Genomic DNA, 21,751 nt, shown 5'->3' on the forward strand with positions numbered 1-21,751 from the left:
TATATATACACTCCCAGACCACTTTATTAGGAACACCTGTACACGTCCGCATTCATGTTGTAATGTAATCAGCCAATCGTGACATCAGTGCAATGCAAAAAAGTCATGCAGATACAGGTTAAGAGCTTCAGTTTATGTTTACATCAAACATCAGAATGAAGAAAAAATGTGATCGCTGTGCCTTTGATTGTGGCATGGATATTGGTACCAGAAATGCTGGTTTGAGTAGTACAAAAACTGCTGATCTCCTGGGAATTTCACACACAACATTCTCCATAGTTTACACAGAATGGTGCAATAAACAATAAAACATAGAGTGAGCGACAGTGCTGTAGGTGGAAATGCCTTGTTGATAAGAGAGGTCAGAGGAAAATGGCCAGATTGGTTCGAACTGCCATGAAGGATATAGTAACTCAAATAATCACAAATGTGGTGAGCAGAAAAAGCATTTCAGCATGCACAAAACATCAAACCTTGAGGCAGATGGGCTACAACAACAGAAGACCACATTGGGTTTCACTCCTCTCAGCCAAGAACAGGAATATGAGGCTATCATGGGCACAGACTCACCCAAACTAGACAGTTGAAGAAAAAAATAACCTTTTTGCAAAAAAAAATCTGCCAAGGTTGACACCAAAACCCAAATTAGGATAAAACCAAACAAAAGTCCATCCACATGTGCAAATGAGAACAATTCCAAGGCCACCAATTCCAGAAATTATAAAACATACACATAGTACACTCTCAGTGTGGTTGATGGAGAAAAGGAGTATTGTTTAATTTGATCCTCTGAGGCAACCCTTAAATGTTGTATGTAGAACCTTAAAGCAAAGGGTTTTCCTTTCAGAAATTTTGGTTTGATTTACTGTCATTTTAAAAACTTAGAACCATTTAAACATTAAAAGAATGATTGTAGAACTTTATTTTCTAAGAGTCTACCACTTGTGCATTTTGTTCCCATTTTGGGGAACAATGTTTGTCACTGCTAACTTAGTAGTAAAGATTTTATGCTAATGATTGGAAGCCTGTGAATTTAATCTCTACTTTGCTTGAGAAACCTCCACTGGGCCCTTAAGTAAGCCATTAAACTGTAACTGTTCAACTGTATGCCTGTATTTTATTTTCCATCAATTGTATATTGATTTTCATATAAGCAATTGTCAAATAAAGGAATGTAAACTACTGGAAAGCAGACCACATGGTTGTGCAGTGGGTAGAGATGCAGCGTCACAGCTGCATGGTTCTTAATTTGTTCCTGGGCTCTGGTTACGTCCTGTGTGGACTTTTGCATGTTCTCCCCATGTATGTCTGAATTTCTCCCTGAGAATGGGCTACGCTAAATTGTCCCTAGGTGTGAATGTGTGTGTGAGGTTGCACCTGCCTTGCACCCCGTGTTAACAGGATATGCTCCAGATCCAATGAGACCCTGACCAGGATAAAGACATTACTGAAGTTGAATGAGTGAATGAACAAGCAAATTAATATTGCAAAGTGCTGAACTTTAAAAACAATATTTTCAAAAATATCCGTGAATGAATGTTTACTTCTAGATAATTGTGACACATTTCTTCTTGACCTCTTCACATTTACCATTTTATATTTCACATTCATTCACTCATATTGTAACTTTGTAACACTTCATATACAGCTCAAGCACAAACAGTTTGCACTTACTTTTGATTTTCCATGTCCTAATTTCTGCTACTAAACTTTGGAACTTTTTACAAACCTCCCTATGAATCATCAGCATTAACATAACTGCATAAGGTTTAGCAGGAGGTCTACATGAACGTAATTTGATTACACATGAAAATTGATTAGTGAAGGCAGGGGGGCAGAAAATCTTTGAATTTCAATGATGCTATTTTATTGTTTTAGGTAATTGACAGAAGCTCTGACCTTTAAAAACTTTTTAAATCAGCCATGGCCCATTGATCTAGCCATGCAGTCTGGTTTTTTATTCACCTTCCCTGAGGTGATAATGACCAATACAAACAAATCAAATGCATGTGTGCAGACACACCTACACACATACAAATGTACACACTTTAATTCCTATACAGTGTTAGTGATAAAATTTCAAATGCCGGCCTGCCATACAAATCGCACTTGAAACCGAGTCTACCCCTCTCACATGCCTTCAGACCAGTTACTTTGTTCTGTCCCCCGTGTGACTGCTGTGATACCTGATTAAACGAAAAACACCAAGGAGGGGGAAACAGCAAGATTTGTTTCAAATGCAATAAATGCACTCTAGGTTTCAGTTGGTAGTGGAGCAAGATTCTTTTGTAAATGTGTCTATAGACTGTTATCGAAGTCTACACCCAAGGGGGCAATCACACCAGGGTGACATTCAGCATTAATAAATCACATTGTGAGCGCTAAATTATTCTGCATGCATAGACACCAAGACTTCTAGGCCAAAACAAGCAAAATTGAGGTCAACACCCAAAATGGTGACCCAAACATGTAAAGATGTGTTATTTTTACAAATTTGAAAGACATCATGTAGACTTTGGTTCCGGCAAGTTTCATTCCCTGCGGTTGTACTACAGATCTGTACATCGTTTTATTTTTTTATTTTTATTTATTATTATTTTTTTTTAATTAATAGTGCTTGGTGCCTTACAGGTCATTTTATTCATATGAGTAATAAACTTGACCGTGGTTCATCTTTAGGAGAATCAAGATCCCACATCTGTGTAAATACAGTGTATACCTTTTAAAAATGAGCAAAAAACAAAGTTAATCAACATATTTGAGAGTGCCTTATACTTTAATGATGCACAAAAAAAATATGGTAATTGTCGTATTTTTGCTTTTGAATTTTATCTGATTTAGTTTCTTTTGGGTTTTAAGAAATACCACTGACTATATTTACGGAATGCTATGTTTGGATTGTTTGCTTTAGACACAATAGAAACTATCTATAAACTTCCGTTCAGCCTGCCAGATTCTCAACATGTCTCAACATACGTTTATCTGTCTTTCAACATCAACTCATAATATGTATAAATAGATTCCATATGAACTGAATTTGAAGTAGTAATAGGTTGAAGGATGAGATCTACTACACATCAAGAGCTATAATCTAGCAGAAAGCTAGTTGATAAGCAATTTAATAGTTTAGATTAATAATAATAAAAAACTCCTCTATTTTCATTGCTGTACTTGTACTACTACTAATAATAATTTAATAATAATTCCTTAGATTTATATAGCGCTTTTCTAGGCACTTAGAGCGCTTTACATTGTATGGGGGAATCTTGTCAACAACCACCAGTGTGTAGCATCCACCTGGATGATGCAACAGCAGCCATAGTGGGCCAGAGCACCCAACATACACAAGCTATTGGTGGAGAGGAGAGGAAAGCAATGTAGACAATTCAGGAAGGGAGATTATTTGGGGCCATGATAGATAAGGGCCAATGGGGGAATTTCCTACTCTTTTACAAGATGTGTCCTGGGATTTTAATGACCACAGGTAGTCAGGACCTCGGTTTAACATCTCATCCAAAAGACGGTGCTGTTTTTACAGTATAGTGTTCCTGTCATTATACTGGAGCATTAGGACCCACACAGACCACATGGTAAGCACCCCCTGCTGGACTCCCTAATACCACTTCCAGCAGCAACCTTAGTTTTCCCCAGGAGGTCTCCCATCCAGATACTGTCCAGGCTCAATCCTACTTGCCTTCAGTGGGATACCAGGCAAGAGCTGCAGGGTGAAATGGCTCTGCCATACTAACTCCTCTCTATAAAGTTTTAGACCCTGACCTATTTGTACTAGCATAAAAATACATTTTGTTGGAGACTACAGGATAAGGATGTGTGCCAAATGCTGTAAGTGTAAATCTATCAGACATCAGCAACAATAAACCAATGACATATCATTTATGTTTATTTGGTAGTCTGACAGGGTGTTAACATTTGATCCAAAGGGTTCGTCATCTATTCAATAACATAGGTTCCTCTATTGTAATGTATTGCTTACGACAGACTTATGAAGCTGTATATTACACCCAAAAATGTAATCTTTCTAACCACAGATGGAATTTTCTGGAATCCATTTAGCGTTTGCATAATGTTAGCTGACACCGCCTATCTTTTACTCTGTGTTAGCCATGTTCTTACTTCACGGTAAAGTGTTTTAACTGAGAGGATTTGACTTTTCAAGGATTTTACTGAGAGGATTTGTTTTGATGTTATCACACTTTGATCCAGATCATGCTGCTGACAGACCCAGAGGTGGAGAACAGTCTGCTGATCAGCACGGATGAAGGCGCCACATATCAGAAATACCGCCTTGGCTTCTATGTACTCAGCCTGCTTTTCCATCCCGAGCAGGAAGATTGGATTCTTGCCTACAGCCATGATCAGAAGGTATGCGACCCTTTCAAAGCTGGGTTTTATGCCATGTAACGCTGAGTTATCAAAGGACACAGGGCTGTCACTATGCACTGCATCAGTGTTACATTAACAGCTTACAGCAGTGCTTTTCAAATAACAAAGCAACCGAATGGGAAAAAATCATGATGGCACCAAAAGATATATGGACAGCACAACATGGAGATGGTAAAAGTCAATCAATCAGAAGATTAATCTGTTGTGACATAAAATTCAAACAAATCTTACTTCTCCCCACCCAGTTAATGCATGCCTGGGAGATATGGTCCAGTATGACCATTAACATATTTGCTTGTTTACTAGATTTTTAGTATTATTACATATCATTTTAGCATCAAATTGCAGATGGGTGATGTAAATTCACATATATGTATATGTACATGTAAAGCTGCAATACATGTTTTGGGGTTTAAATGGAAATAAATAGCTTTATATCATTAGATAATTAAAAAAAAAACCCAAAATAAAATACGGTATTCATGTAAAGAATCTTCTAATATAGCAATTAAAAGTTATGGCTGTATTCTTAATCCACACAGAACCTTATAATACTACGATATGTCATCACTGACCCACCCAAATATCAATTGTGTTTTATGTCCTGTAGTCAAGGCGAGAAAAAACAAACATATAAAAATATTGTACATATATTTCTAGAGAACTGGACAAAAAAAATCTGAGCTACAATGAGGATAAGTTCCACATTTTTAAGTTGTGCAAGAATTATACAGTTGTGTTTTTTTCTTGCTAAACAGTGAAAATTAGTAAGAGTACCTTGCAGAAGTATTCACCCCCACTGAAGTCCTACACATTTTGTAGTGTTACAACCTGCAATTGAAATTAATATCCCAATTAATTGAAATGGAATTAATTGGGATATTTGCCATATGATGTATAACATTTAAAGGTGCAAGAGAGCCACCTTTGGCTTCAATTACAGCTGCAGGTCTTTTGGGAAATTTCTCTGTCAGCATTGAAAATCTGGTTCCTACTGTACAGTATTTGCCCATTCTTCTTGACAAAACTTCTCCATCTCTGTCAGATTGAGACCTTTGATGGACAGCACTTTTCTTGCCACAGATTCTCATTCAAATTGAGGTCTGGGATTTGACTGTCTTTGCCATTCTCCCACATTCAGGTTCTTGGTTTTGAATCTCTCCAATGTACTCTAGCTTTTGCAGTATGCTTAGTGCCATTGTCCTGTTTGAAAATAAACCTCCGCACAAGTCTCAAGTCTCCTGCAGACTGGGACAGGTTTTTTTCTTTTCTAGTATTGGTCCAAAGGTGTTCAGTGGGGTTGAGGTCAGGTCTCTGTGCAGGACACTCGAGTTCTTCCACTCCAACCTTCGCAAACCATGTCTTCATGGACCTCGCTTTGTGCGTTGGGGCACTCTCATGCTGCAATTGTCACGTATCAAGAAACTCTGGACTCCACTTCCCATCAGCCACTGCACTGCTCTAGTTGTCACATGACCACCTGCACCTGATTCACATTTTGGTTAATGAGCACTCATGTGTATATATAGTCCTGGTCTGCACTATGTGCTTGTCTTTCGTTGTCTTAGACCGCTGTGTTCCACGTTTCTTGATCTTGTTAGTTTATGTTTAGTTTTGCCACAGTATTATGTTAAGTTGTCTTAGACTCATGTTGTTTATGTCTCAGTGTTTTGTTTCATGCCACAGTGTTTTTTCAAGTTGTCTTAGTGTCTTTGTTTCTTAGTACGTTTGCTTCAATAAAAGTCATTATCTGCACCTGCTTCTGGCTCGACCACGACTCGTGACAGAACGAAAGACCAACTATCAGAAGCAGCAGATCCCCACGATGGATGCCTGGTTTGAAGCATATGCGGAGTGGTATTTAGGACTGCTGGAGCAGGGAAGAAGGACAGATGAACTGCTCACGCAGAATAACCGCATGCTAGGCCTGCCGCAGCTGGACAGACCATGCACCAGGCCACACCCGGCATTCATAATGGATTACGCCAGGACACGCCGACGGGAGGGGGAATTTTTGGTCGGGGCTGAGACTAACTCCCACCCTCCCTCCCCTATTATGGATCTCTCTCCGCTTTCATGCCCCGCCGAGGACGTCGCTCCGCTTTCATGCCCCGCCGAGGACGTCGCTCCGCTTTCATGCCCCGCCGAGGACGTCGCTCCGCTTTCATGCCCCGCCGAGGACGTCGCTCCGCTTTCATGCCCCGCCGAGGTCGTCGCTCCGCCTTCCTGCTCGGCCGAGGTCGTCGCTCCGCCTTCCTGCTCGGCCGAGGTCGTCGCTCTGACTTCCTGCTCGGCCGAGGTCGTCTCTCTGCCATCCTGCTTCACTGAGGATGTCACTCTGCCTCCATGTTCCGCTAAAGACGTCGCTCCTTTTCTTTGCTTCTCTCAGTATGTCGCTCCCCCTTCCTGCTCCACGGAGGACATCGTTCCCCCCTCATGCTCCGCGGAGAGCATCGTTCCTCCCTTGGGCCTCGCGGAGAACCTCGCTCCTCTTCCTGGCCTCGCGGAGAACCTCGCTCCTCTTCCTGGCCTCGCAGAGAACCTCGCTCCCCCCTTGAGTCTCGCGGAGAGCCTCGCTCCTCTTCCTGGCCTCGCGGAGAACCTCGCTCCCCCCTTGAGTCTCATGGAGAACATCGCTCCCCTCTCCTGTCCCGTGGAGGACGTCGCCCTGCTTTCATGCTCTGCCGAGGACGTCGCCCCGTTTTCATGCTCTGCCGAGGACGTCGCCCCGCTTTCATGTTCAGCTGAGGAAGTATCTCAGCCTCCCTGTGCCGTTGTGGAAGCCGCCCGGCCTCCTGGTTTTGCTGGGGACATGTTTTCCAGGGGGCCAGGACCACCCGATGGAGGACGTATAATTTTGGGCGCTCCGGGAGTAGCGCCCTTGGGGGAGGGTTCTGTCACGTATCAAGAAACTCTAGACTCCACTTCCCATCAGCCACTGCACTGCTCTAGTTGTCACATGACCACCTGCACCTGATTCACGTTTTGGTTAATGAGCACTCATGTGTATATATAGTCCTGGTCTGCACTATGTGCTTGTCTTTCGTTGTCTTAGACCGCTGTGTTCCATGTTTCTTGATCTTGTTAGTTTGTTTAGTTTTGCCACAGTATTATGTTAAGTTGTCTTAGACTCACGTTGTTTATGTCTCACTGTTTTTTGTTTCATGCCACAGTGTTTTTTCAAGTTGTCTTAGTGTCTTTGTTTCTTAGTACGTTTGCTTCAATAAAAGTCATTATCTGCACCTGCTTCTGGCTCGACCACAACTCGTGACAGCAATATGTTTGGGTGAAGGGAAATTGTCATGCTGCAGCATACAAAGGCATTCTTGGCATCATGTTATTGTTAATAATAATAATAATAATAATAATAATAATAATAATATTATTAGTAGTGGTGGTATTTTACTCTATAATGGTGATTTTAAAAAAAAAATGCAAAAAACTTGAATACTCATGTAAAAATACTATGATTTAATTAGAATCAAAAAAGTACTTTACTTCATGCTCTTTTAAATATTGTTTATAATACAATAAACAATATAATAAAACATATGTCTAAACACACACAGTCTGAAAAAAGGAAAATAAAGCAGAAAATGAGATTGCCAAAGAAAAAAGTAAAGAATGCAGTATTAATGTAATACTAGCAATTTTTTAATTGTCCAAATATTTCAGTGACATACAGAGAGTATTATACTTAGCCCACGTATTGTAAATAAAGCTATTCATGAGTCCCCAGTAATCTGGAATTAGGATTATTAAAATGCAGTACTTGTATCAAGCTCGTTCCAAGCTTGTTTCAGACCTAATAGATTATGGATATTGTGTTTTTCACACCTTCACACATTTGTAACAGAATGAAATATACAGGACCATATAAAGGAAGGAGACCAACCATACAGAGACACGATAACAAACACAAGAAGAAAGAAAGTAGAAATTAAGAGAACTCAGTGATGAAGGCATTGGATAACACCATATGAGAATTTAGTCATGGTCTGTGATCACAGTTTCACTCACTTTAAATTTAACATTGACTTCACCCTTGAGAAGAGACCACCAATACAATTAAGATGAAATAAGCACTAACAAATAGCGTTATTGTCCAACTGATGGATAATTGCTGGCTGTTTGTGCACCACGCACGGTCACCCACGCATGATAAAAAGTGAAAACTAGCACAAACAAAAACACTATCACCAAACTAATTAAATCCCCTCTCCAAATCTATCCTGCAAACAAATGAGTAATTTGTTAGTGTTGACATATTATTTTTCACAGATAGCATTTTTTAAAGTAACTGTTGCAATGTCCACAGTAGTTTAGATCTTTTGAGAGTTATAATCCACATTACCATTTTTAAAAAATTACCCAAAGTTACAGTTACAGTTGCAGCAAACTAAAAACAATATCATATTTGTAATGCAAAACCATTATCAACATCACTGGGGGAAGTTCCTATTGAAAAATTACATTCCCAATTGGTGCCCAGCTGTATCTATTGATATGTAAAAGACAAAGAGCTTTATTTGTGTGCCATCACAAGTGTAATTTACTGTTTAATGCTGGCATGTTTGTCAGGTCAACTTAGTTAATGAACTCCATCTCCCAGAACACACAAACCTTTTCATGTTCACAGTCACTGATCATGCATACCTGTTCACAATCACACTCACACCCTTTATAAACGGACTTTCATGCTTGGATATTTGTAAGGTATATGTTCAGTTCGTTTTAATGTTTTGATGTTACCAAGCCTGTCCTGATATCGCTGTTCTGGTTTGACCTTGACTACCTTTGTCTAGTATATGCTTTTGCTCAGCGCCTGACCTAAGCCTTCGAATTTTATTTTTCCTACCTCTCATTAAAGACTTACCTGCACTTGTAGCCATCTTAGCATTAACATTGTTGCTATTTTGGTTGGGCGCAGACCGAATTGACCATGTTTATGTGCTGGAAGGACATTCAAAATCCACTGGTACACTGGTGCATTTATTTTGCTCCTGAAGACCCCCATGGCCCCCTCTTACTGCAGTTGCAAGTATTAGGCTGTATTTTTCTGGCCAAAAGAGCTTGGGAAGTGTAGCCACTTTGCCAAGGTCTGGAAGAAGAAGAGGAAATTGGTCAGGAAAAACCCAGGAACCACCAAGACACAGGCCTGCCATGAACTGGAAACTGCTGGAGCATCAGTGTCACTGTCAACAGTCAAGCGAGTCTTACATCTCCATGGACTGAAAGGCTGGCATCCAAGAAAGAAGCCCCTGCTCCAAAATTGACACCGTCAAGCCCATCTAAAGTTTGTGGCTGACAATATGAACAAAGAAAAAGCCTTCTGGAGGAAAGTTTTATGGTCAGATGAGAGAAAGATTGAGTTGTTTGGCCACAATGACCAGAGGTATGTTTGGAGGAGTAAAGGTGAGGTGTTCAACCCCAAGAACACTGTACAAACTGTTAAGCATGGTGGTGGTAGCATTATGCTCTGGGGCAGTGGAACTGGTGCATTGCACAAAGTGAATGGAATAAAGAAGAAGGAGGACTAGCTTAGAATTATTCAGCATAATCTCAAACCATCAGCCAGACAGTTGAAACACAATTTGGTGTTCCAACAGGACAATGACCCTAAACACACATCAAAGCTGGTTGTGGAATAGCTAAAGCAGGCTAACATTAAGCTTTTGGATTGGCCTTCCCAAAGTCCTGATTTCAACCCTATCGAAAATTTGTGGACCATGCTTAAAAGTCGAGTCAAGGCCAGGAAGCCAACAAATGTCATTGAAATTCTGACAAGAAGAGTGGTCAAATATCCAACCAGAAATCATCTAAGTGTATATGTATATTTTTGACCCTGTATGTATAATTTTGGTCCTGTGTTGATTACAGAAAACCCCAAATGAATTAAAACTTGTGAACCAAATTCTTGTTTTTTTTTTAATTTTTTTTTTATTATTAAAGATATGTTGTACAATCATTCTGCCCCAGAAAACGAACAGTTCAAATAAATTATTGAAAGGCCAATATTGCCATGACATTCATGTTCCTGATGAGTGTATGTAAACTTCTGACCTCAACTAAGGTAAAACTGTTACTACTTATGTGTATTTAGTTTAAATATTAGTTTTTTGCTGAAAATCTGCAATAGTTTTAGTCATAGGCTATAATAAAATAATAAAACTTTATTTTCTATAGCGCCTTTAAAAGTTGCATCTCAAAGCTCTTTACAAAAGAAGAAATAAAAATACAATGAAAATATAAATGAAGAAAAAACATGCAATAAGAGCAACTTAAAAATACAATCCATAATAATCACATAAAAGCTATTCTAAAAAAAAAAAAAAAAAAAGTGCATTTTCAGAGAAGGTTTAAAAATACTCAAAGATTCAGCATGCCTAAACTCAGAGGGAAGAGAGTTCCATAGTTTTGGTGCAAAAGAAGAGAAGGCCCTGTCACCCATAGAGCGTGGGTGAGAAGTGGGAACATTTAATAAACCAGAATAGTTTAGTTCAGGTTAGTCACTGTTAGTTTTAGTCTAGATTTAGTGTGGGGAGAAAACTGCAATTTTATTTATCTAAAACTGTGCATTTTTAGACAAAAGAATAGCCCACATGCTGTTTTATTTATGCATGACAACACAATATAGCATGAACCTTGTATTTTATAATGTATATACTGGGAAAACATGCCATGGGGGAAAAAATGTGCTCTATGCATGTGACTGCTTGTTGTGTATGGCTTATTAACCTTCTGCACATTTTCTCTTTTGCAATCAGTGCAATAGCCTAGTATGTTTAGGCTATATTTAACTCCTAGCATGGTGTTAAATTATTGTTGGTATTAGATTAGATTGTTGATGTTTGCATTCAAAATTAAAATTGACACGCACACACACGTATGCATGTCTGCACATTTTTTACACTACCACAACAAATATTTACATATTATATAGGCATGTGACATAGAAGACAGAAAATATATCTGCTATAAGTTCATCAGCAAGCTGGTTATTAGTACAATTAAATATCTATATGAATTCTGGAAGTAAACCTAATTGCATGATACATACGGTTCATACATACAGTTCATAATGGGAAGTTCTTTTAGTTCTTCACTCAAGTTCATAATTGGTCTCTACCATAACTTATGTGAAATCCACGATGCCATGATTGACAGGTTCATTCATGTCCTGCATTGTAGACAGACATGGCTCTTAAGTGCAGAAGAACTGGTGCACATGTGCAGAGCAGTGAACATGTTCCCTCTTATTTTTTGTCAAAAGTCAAAACTGCTCACAATATTTTCTAACAAGTTCTCTCTCTCTCTCTCTCTCTCTCTCTCTCTCTCTATATATATATATATATATATATATATATATATATATATATATATATATATATATATATAATTCTAAACTATTCCTATTCACAGTAGCCTAATTATACAGGTATTAGCAAGTTATTGTTACCCTATTGGGGCGCACGGTGGCTTAGTGATTAGCACGTTTGCCTCACACCTCCAGGGTCCGAGGCCCCCCCCCCCAAAGACATGTGTGGTAGGCTGATTTACATGTCTAAAGTGTCTGTAGTGTATGAATGGGTGTGTGTTTGTATGCATGCGATGGATTGGCACCCTGTCCAGGGTGTACCCTGCCTTGTGCCCGATGCTCCCTGGGATAGGCTCCAGGTTTCCTGTGACCCTGAAAAGGAGTAAGTGGTAGAACATGGATGGATTGATGTTACCTTATTCATGTGTGCCTGTTTGAGCTGAGCTACCCCTCCACCTTGTTTAATACAATCTTCCCATGCAAAGAACCCCAGGTATTTGTTTTTTTTTTGGAAATTCACAGTTAAATTTATGCACCTCAAGGCCCAGTCAACCCTGCTGTAACCCGTAAACCATAACTTCCCTACACTCATCTAGCCTATCTATGATTTTGTTTCAAACCCCATCCATTCACAGGTGGCATCTGCAGTAGATGTGGAAGCCAGTGAAATTGTAAAATTTCAGCACCCTAGTGATGTGCAGGCTTGCAAACACCAACTGCACAAACCCCCCACTGCTTTAGATCTGTCTCACTACGCCTGGTGAGACCACCCTCGCATGTTATAAAGAAGCTTTTTTTTTTTTTTAAATCAACTTCTTTTCAAGACCCATTTAGGCAGGTTTTTTTGTTTTCTCACACTGAAAGCCTGCTGGGAAGACATAAACACAGCTGTTGTCTTGTTTGTGGATGGATAATGTGATGTTTGAATTCAGAAGCGAGTTAGGACACCATGGTTGCTGCCAACATTCAATTTAAATTTACTTCCATTAAGATGGATTTCAGGATCTTTGAATAACCATATATACTGCGCAAAAAAAGAAATGTCCCTTTTGCAGGAGACTGTGTTATAAAGATACTTTTGTAAAATCCAAATAAGCTTTATAGCTCTTTATTGGAGAAGGTTTAAACAATGTTTTTCATGCTTGTTCAGTGATCCATAAATTATTGCACATGCACCTGTGGAACAGTCCTTAAGACATGAACAGTTTACAGGCGGTAGGCAATTAAGGTCACAGTTACAATAACTTAGGACACTAAAGAGACCTTTCTACTGACTCTGAAAAACACCAGAAGAAAGATGCCTAGAGTGCCTGCTCACCTGCGTGAACATGCCATAGGCCTGCTGCAGTGAGGCATGAGTACTGCAGATGTGCCCAGAGCAATAAACTGCAATGTCTGTAATGTAAGACACCTACAGGGATACAGGAAGGACAGCTGATTGTCCTTTCAGTGACAAACCACGTGTAATCATGTGTTCTTCCAGACATGATTGAGAACTTGCAAATGCCTTGGTGGAAGAGTGGAGTAACATCTCACAGCAAGAACTGACAAATCTGGTACAGTCCATGAGGATGAGATGCACTGTAGTACTTAAAGCAGTTGGTGGACACCAGATACTGACTGTTACTTTTGATATTGACCCCCCTTTAATCAGGGACTCATTATTCCATTTCTGTTCGTCAAATATCTGTGAAACTTGTTCAGTTCATGTCTCAGTTGTTGAATCTTTTTATGTTAATAGAAATATTTACACATGTTAAGAAATTTGCTGGAAATAAAATCAGTTGAATGTGAGAGGATGTTTCTTTTTTTGCTAAGTATAGTTTGAACTAGTGTTATTTTTTTAAAGATGATAATTGTTGGGTCAAACTTTAGAGATCTGTTATTTCTAAGAACTTGCTGAGTTTTGTATGCATCATATAATCACACAAGGTCTGTCAGCATTTGCCTTTCATTCAAGCTAACAAATTGAGCCTGTTTCTTTTTTTTAAAATTCTGTCTGCAGCTTTACAGCTCAGTTGAGTTTGGACGACGGTGGCAGCTGGTTCATGAAAGGGTTGCGCCAAATCGATTCTACTGGTAGGCACTTTCTTTTGAATACCCAGCATTGATTACTTTGAGGCCCTGCATTTTGTAACACTCTGAAATAAATAGAGGATATGAACATGGATTTCCACTGAGATCTCCTTCCACAGGGGACCGTACTGTTGTTATATTTTTAGTAAAAAAATAGTTTAAGGGTTGTGAGTTTAAAGATTTTGTCGCTGCCTAAAAAGGTTGAATTGGAACCCTCTCTGAAACAGAAACCTTCTGTTGTGGGGTTTTAAATAGAACCTAGGACCAAGACTTCTGTTGTCAAGTTCAAGACCAGGACTAGCCAAGATCGATTTTTCAAGTCTTAAGGGGGTTGAAGCCAAGTCAAAATGAAAGTGAGACCAAGTCAAGATCGAGTACATAAACCATCAAATCCTATTTGAGGCCAACTATTTGGCTACATTTGTGAATGGTGCCAATGATTAGGTTATGTTTTCTAAAAGAAATTACTTCTTTTCAAATTTTGTGCATGCGAAAAGAAAAAGACAACACAAAAAACTTTCAGTCAAGTTCAAGACCATATTTAACGAGCCCAATACCAGTGCCAAGACCAAAACAAGTCAAAGTACAAATGCCAATAAGTCTGAGACAAGTTAATAAGTTAATAGAAATAAACAAGTAAAAATCTTGAGACTGGACTCAACTCCTACAACCCTAATAAAATCTCTGTTAACCTAAAAGGACAAACTGAAAAACTTTCTAGAGCTCTATATTTAACCTTTAACAGTTTGAAAGCAGTAAATGTGTGAGTAATACACATGTTCTTCTAGGACTCTTTGGATTGTTCTGGGTTCCCAGCTTACTAAAAGGGTTCTACTTACAGTAAAACCCCAGTGGTGCCAACATCCATAGTTTAGCCGTTTTGACTTTCAGGGAGACACCTGAAAACTACATTTTTTTGCTTTCTCAGCTAAAGCAGTGGTCAGACCAAGCACAAATAAAATTCTCCTGGCTGAAAAGCCAATTCCCTGAAGGAGAAAGCATACAGACACATATTTACACCTGGTAGCTGTTACTTTTCCTTTACACCAAATTTATCTAGGTTAAGTTTCACCTGGGATTTCACAAGCCTTGTGCACCAATAGAAACCAAGGCAAAACTGTGATTTCTTTATGGTGTTGCTGTTTATTTTTAAGTAGTGACATTCTGGACTTTTGTCTTGCTGTTTTCATACTGTTGGCACTTACCTGTAAAATACATTTTAAACATACCCCTACATTCTTTCCAAAACCATATGCTATTATGGTTGCCAATGTCTGTCTGGATATGAGTGGAGGAACTGGAAATGCAAAAAGCTGAAAGTTTAATTTTAAGATTTTTATTAAATAGTATTTTGCATTACTGTGCAGGGTAGATGTTTTAGTACATATGCTATATATAATTTTTATTATTAAATATAGCATTTTTATTTTATTGTAGTTTATCATGTATGTGTATTTTGCAGACCGGGTAAATTGTGCTGTATGTCACCATAAAACATCTTTCAGCATGTGCACTATATTAAATAATTTATTTATATAAAAATCTTTTTATTTTTTATTATAATTTTATTAATCTATTCATTGACTATTTTTTTATTAAATTAATTATTAATCATTAGTATTTTCTTTTTTATATTTAAGCAGAGACATTCATAACTTCTTTCTTCTGCCAGTAATAAAATTGTAAAGAGCATTTGTTTGGTCAAAATCTTTACACTGATGCATAGGTATACAAATTATTCAGCTAATCAACAGTACAGTAAAGATCTTTTCTTTACAGTTGTAAACAGTGTATTATCATATGCAAAAGCTGACATGTAAACACATGCACTTATGTTAATTTTGTAACAACTCTATAAAGTATAAAGCTTATACACTCAGCTGGTTACTTATAAATCCAAACATTTCTGCAGATTTATGTTAAACATCAGTTAAAGGTTTCCACTTTAGTTCTTTACTTAATTCCCTCTGATATATAAGCTCTTTTAGGGTTCTACATAGAATATTTAAGCCACTAACAAAACCAGCTCTACAAATGAAAAAGTTGGGACAGTATTGAAAATGCTAATAAAAACAAAAATGAATGATTTGTAAATGTACTTTGACTTGTACTTAAACATAAAATGTATAAAGACAAGGTATTTCATGTTTTACCTAATTAACTGCATAGTTTTCGAAGATAAACATTTATTTTGAAATTGATGCATGCAACACGTTCCCAAAAAGTTGGGACAAAGTAAAGTATAATGAAAAACCTCTTAATTGTCTATTTGTAAAATATATTGCATTATAAATACATCTTGGCATGCATATTGTCACGGATTTCCCCTCATGAACTGCCCGAAGCATGACAGCATGCACTTCCAGGTTTTCATTGGCTGTTTACTTTTGACACATGTGTTTTGTTTTGGTTTCTGTCCTGTCTCCATCCCTGTTATGTAATTGGTTCCTTCCTAATGTCTCAGCTGTTCTCATTTCCCTCTTTGATTAGTTTGTATATTTAAATCCCGGTGTGTTGTTGTGCCATGTGATGTGTGTTTCTGTGTGTTTATTTCTAGACCCCTACCGAGCCTTTTGATCCTTGTTCCAAGTTCCCTTTCAAAGGGAACTTTGGCATTGTGTTTAGCATAACACTATGGGGGGAGCACCTCTCGCGCATGACCGGTATCTGAAGCTTGTGTAAAATCATGTCTATTTATAGGCCTGCCATGATCAGGTGATGTGGCAATTAAGCACGTCGTGTGATATAAATATGGCACCTGTGAACCACGCCATCGGCCTTTATTATCTTCAGCGAAAGACTGCATGTCAGTTGTTTGTGTAAAGAAACAAAAAGACGCTTCATTTCCTCGCTATCTTTTCTAAAAATCTCTGGACTTTTCTATCCCTTTTAAAAAAAGAGGAATGAGCGAGAGAGAAAAATATGAGTGAGAGAATTCAGGAAGTGTGTTACGGCTTGCTCCCGTTTCATCACAGGGAATAGTGCACACTTTCTGGGTGAAATGTTTAGGGGTGTCATGCGATGGCAGCCTCGAGAGGCTGCGCATGGTAATGCCTTCATTAAGCAGCTCGGCTCGCAACTCGCTCTCTTCTCGGAAGCCAAAGCGAGTTGGGTTTCAGAGCCTTGTGGATTTGGGCCAGCAGCTAACCGTCTCAGGTTCGGGGGATCGTTTATGGATCCGGAAGAGGAGCCAGAGACGAGCGCTGCTCTATCTCTTGCTCTGTCTTCTGAGTTCGGCTCTCCGCTGGATTTTGGAGCTCGCGTCGCGATTCCTCCTTCTGCTATGGAAAGCCAAAAGGGAAAAAAAGTGAAAAAATAAAAACACACACACAAAAATAATACTAATAATTCCTCTCTGACTCCGAGGAGCCAGAAGGATGTGCTAAAAACTGAGAGCAGCATATAAAGAGCTGCTTGAAGTAGTTACTAAGGCTAGATGAGCCTTTTTCTCCCCAGTGAAAGTAAATCCCTCGCACTGCAGAAACTACCCTTTCTTCCAGAAATGCATAACAAAATATCAGGCTTCTGGGGGAAAACCATGCATAAGCCGTATTTATAACCCCACAATGTTGGATTATTCGGCCATTGTGGGGAACGAACGGCATGGCTATTTAGCTATGCTGAAGATGGAGGAGGCGCTTGCGAGCTACCTCTCTCCATCAATGGCAGGTAATTAGGGGGAACGGCTTTGCCATCCAAACCACCGTGTAAGGCCATTGTGGCATTGGTGGGCAAGGCCTAAGCAGTAGTAGTTTTGCTTGTGGGTCACTGCAGATAATGACAGTGTTGCAGGCCTACCAAGCAGACTTGCTGAGTGAGCTCGACATATGGCGGCATTCAGCCAGTTCCTTCCCTGTTGTCTCGAGCTCACCCAGGCATCCACGAGTGGAGCCCGGGCCAGCACTAGTGCGAGGGAGACCCAGAAGGCGAGTATGGCAGCCCGCCAACCCCCGCAGACAGCCAGGGGAACCGGGTGGCCACAGTCACGACCTGCTACTAGGCCTGATCTGAGAATGGTCATAAAGGCCAAGCAGGCAAAGAAGAGCGGTCCTGAGGGGCCATGGAGGGACGTATCAGGGGACATGAGGTTGTTAGGACAGGTAGCCCCCAGTGCTACTGTAGGCCCTCCCCTAGCCAAGGCAATCCCCAAGTTTTCAGTGTTCTCTGGTCAGCGAGCTGTCACAGTGTAACGGAAATCTGATGCTTTCCCTCTAATAGAATGTGGAATAGTTAACAACACTAAAAGACCATCGGGCAGCGTGGAAACTACTGCCAAATGTGTCTCCATGGGTTCTGTCTACTGTAGAAAAGGGTTACCGGGTCCAGTTCAGAGCTCGACCCCCTGGGTTCAGAGGTGTGCTCACCACAGTAGTCAGCACAGAGCAGAGCCCAACTTTAGCGCAGGAAGTAAGATACCTCTTGGACAAAGGGGCCATAGAACATGTACCTCATTCCCTGAGGGAGGGAGGTTTTTACAGCCGTTATTTCCTAGTCCACAAAAAGTAGGAGTATGCGGCCAATTTTAGACCTGTGTCATCTGAACTGTACTCTTCGGACATACAGGTTCAAGATGCTGATGCCCAAACTTATCGTTCCACAGATTCAGTTTGAGGACTGGTCTGTGACGACAGCTCTAAAAGGTGCATATTTCCACATAGAAATATTGCTAGCTTTATCCCCTCACACCTTCACAAAGTGCATGGATGTCACTCTGGCTCCATTGTGACTCCAGAGCATCCGTGTACTAAACTACATGGACGACTGGTTAATTCTAGCACGATCCAGGGAACTGGCGGTTCAACATCAAGATGTTGTTCTTGCCCACATGAAGAGCTTGGGGCTCAGGTTGAATTTCAGAAAAGTATGCTTTCCCCAGTGTGGTGGACAACTTTTCTAGGGGTTATAAGGATTCTACAATGATGAGGGCGTTTCAATCCCGAACATGCATAGGGTCAATCCTATCAACACTGAGCAAGATAAAGCTGGATCTTGGGAGACTATTGACACTTATGGGCCTATTGCACAGGAGACCGTTCCGTGGTGGCTGAGAAGTTGGGGGTTTCGTGCAAGGATGAAACCTCTGAGAATAATCAGTGTCATGCCGCGATGCCTATGTGCTCTGAGAATTTGAGTGTCCCCAGTTTCTAGCCTTGGGTCACACTCTAGGGGTCTCTCCTTAGCGCAAGATGGTAATGACAGACACCTCCCTCAAGGGCTGGAGCGCGGTCTTAGACAGCTGTCCAGCTCACGGTCTCTGGTGCGGCCCTCATCTGGAGCAGGGTGGCTCCATCCACAGTGGTGGAGTCCATACGGCGAGGTTTGGTCAAGAGGTGTTCTGCGTGTGTTCGCCTCTGAGGAGACAGCACATGGCCCGCTGTGGTTCGCCCTCACTCCTCCCGCACAATTAGGGCTGGACACCATGGTGCACATGTGGCCGAGGTCACATCTGTACAATGTCCCCCCCATTGCTCTGCTCCCACAAGTTCTAGTGAGAGTTCACCAAGACAGTCTATGTCTGCTACTAGTAGCACCTTATTTGCCAGCTCGAATATGGTTCTGAGATATAATATCCCTGCGAGATGGCACTCCTTGGGAGATTCTCATCAGCAGGGATCCACTGTAAACCTAGTGAACTGCACAATAGCTACAGTCCTGGAGTTCTTACAAGAACATTTCTCAGCAGGCCCATCTGCAGGCCACGCATACCTTCCTGGGACCTTCTGTGGTCCTGGATGGTCTGTCAGGTGCCCCATCTGAGCCCTTAGAGTGGATCTACTGTCTCAAGGCGGAGGGCTGATTTATCACCCTCAGCCAGAACTATGGAAACTGTGGGTCTGGCCCCTGAGGATCACCAGCTCATAGATTCTGGTCTCACAACTGAGATTCTAGAGACCATGTTAAATGCTAGAGCACCATCCACAAGGAAATTGTATGCACTCAAGTGGCAGCTTTTTGTCTTATGGTGTGAGGAACGTCAGCTAGACCCAGTGAATTGCGCAATAGCTACAGTCCTGTAGTTCTTACAAGAACGTTTCTCAGCGGGGTGGGCTCTTCTACAATCAGGGTTTACGTGGCCGCCACTTCGGCCAGCCATGCCCCTGTTGATGGAACCTCTGTGGGGCAACATCCTCTAACTTTGAGGTTCATGCGTGGTGTCAGGTGGCTGAGGCCCATCTGCAGGCCGCACATACCTCCCTGCGACCTTCTGTGGTCCTGGAAGGTCTGACAGGGACCCCATTTGAGCCCTTAGGGCAGCCTCTGAGAAGCTTCTGACTCTAAAGGTAGCTCTTCTGCTGGCCCTGACATCTCTAAAGTGAGTGGGAGACCTACAAGCTCTCTCTGGTGCCCCTTCCTGCCTTGACTTTGCCCCTGGATTAGCCAAGGCCTTCCTGTATCCTATGCCGGATTAGATTCCTAAGGGGCCTACATTGGCTGCCCACCCTGTGGTGTTGCAGGCATTCTTCCCTCCTCCATTCCCCACACCGGAACAAGAGAGAATGCATCTGCTGTGTCCAGTAAGGATTCTCTGTACTTACATCCACCGCTCTGGCCAGTGGCGTAAGTTGGAGCAGCCGCTGGTCTGCTTTGGCGGTGACAATAGAGGTGATGCTGTGTCAAAGCAGCACATCTCTAATTGGATAGTGGAAGCAATCTCGATTGCTTATGAGGCGCGCGGTCTCACTACACCTCTGAGCATAAGGGCTCAGTCCACTAGGGTTGGTCGCCTCTGCGAAGGCTTTGTCCAAAGGGATATCCTTACAGGATGTGTGTGCTGCTGCAGGGTGGTCTACGCCACACACATTCATTCATTATTACAGCCTGGATACTCATTCCACCTCGGGCTCGAGTGTCTTGCAGTGACCCTCGGGCATGGGTCTTTTTGAACAGGCCGTACCCTCGGTATGACAGAGTGGGTATTCTTGTTCCCATAGTGTTATGCTAAATGCAACATTGACGTTCCCTTTGAAAGTGAACGTTTGGGTTACGCATGTAACCCTGTTCCCTGAGAAGGGAACGAGACGTTGCATAGCTTTGTCATACCAGAGCAGGTCTGTGAATTGCGTCTTCGCTTCAGATAATACAGGCTGATGGCGCGGTTCACAGGTGCCATATTTATATCACGTGACACGCTCAATTGCCACGTCACCTGATCATGGCAGGCCTATAAATAGGCATGATTTTACACAAGCTTCAGATACCAGTCACGTGCGAGAGGCGCTCTCCCCATAGTGTTATGCTAAACGCAATGTCTCGTTCCATTCTCAGGAAACAGGGTTACCCAGACGTTTTATGGTTTTGAACCTGTTTTTTCCTCACGTTTCTCAATTTTTGTCTAAGCCTAGTTTATGTTGTTTGCCGATTGCCTGACCCCTTGCCTGTTTTGTGACTGTGATATTGCCCTATGTTTTGGATTTGTTTGCCTGCCTGCTCTTCATTAAAAGCTTTAACTGCACTTGCATCCGTCTCCAACCCCGGTACATGACACATATTGTGTAAGACTATCTGTTAATGTATTATCTCTGCTCAAGGGAAATATCTTCTTTCTCCAAACTGCCCCATCCGTCTCATTCTCTACTGTCATCTGTGTCTTATTTGCTTTGGATATCCCATCCAATGCTACATAAGCTATAACAGTCAAATCCAGCCACTTAGAGACATTATAGGCCAAGATTAAGTTTTGGTGAACCCTTTAGTCAAACAGCAATGAAGGAACGTTTCAGACAGCACTGAGCTCCAACATCGAACTGAAATCCTCAACAAACTCAGCCAAAGTGTTAGCAGCACTTCTAACAGGGTTCATAGACACTAAAGACCATTCTATTCCGTGAAACTGTGAAGTTTAATCAGCAAATGCAGACTGAGAAAACAACATGCACAATTTGTCATCATTTAGTGAAGTTGCAGATGTTTTTTGTAGACCAAACTGAATTAATATTTTCCTCCAGATTTATA

General features: G+C 41.0%; 1 protein-coding gene across 4 annotated transcripts in view; it reads left to right on the top strand.

Moving 5' to 3' along the window:
- The window catches only part of LOC128602207 (VPS10 domain-containing receptor SorCS1), a 248,276-nt gene that overhangs the window by 170,843 nt on the left and 55,682 nt on the right, over positions 1 to 21,751 (top strand). For all 4 annotated transcript variants that reach the window (XM_053615864.1, XM_053615863.1, XM_053615865.1 and 1 more), the window contains exons 4-5: positions 4,225 to 4,383; positions 13,728 to 13,801. In XM_053615864.1, the coding sequence (XP_053471839.1) occupies positions 4,225 to 4,383; positions 13,728 to 13,801 (233 nt within the window). The remainder of the gene's footprint in view (positions 1 to 4,224; positions 4,384 to 13,727; positions 13,802 to 21,751) is intronic.

Source organism: Ictalurus furcatus, chromosome 26 (genome assembly GCF_023375685.1).
Source record: "Ictalurus furcatus strain D&B chromosome 26, Billie_1.0, whole genome shotgun sequence".
Taxonomy (NCBI): domain Eukaryota; kingdom Metazoa; phylum Chordata; class Actinopteri; order Siluriformes; family Ictaluridae; genus Ictalurus; species Ictalurus furcatus.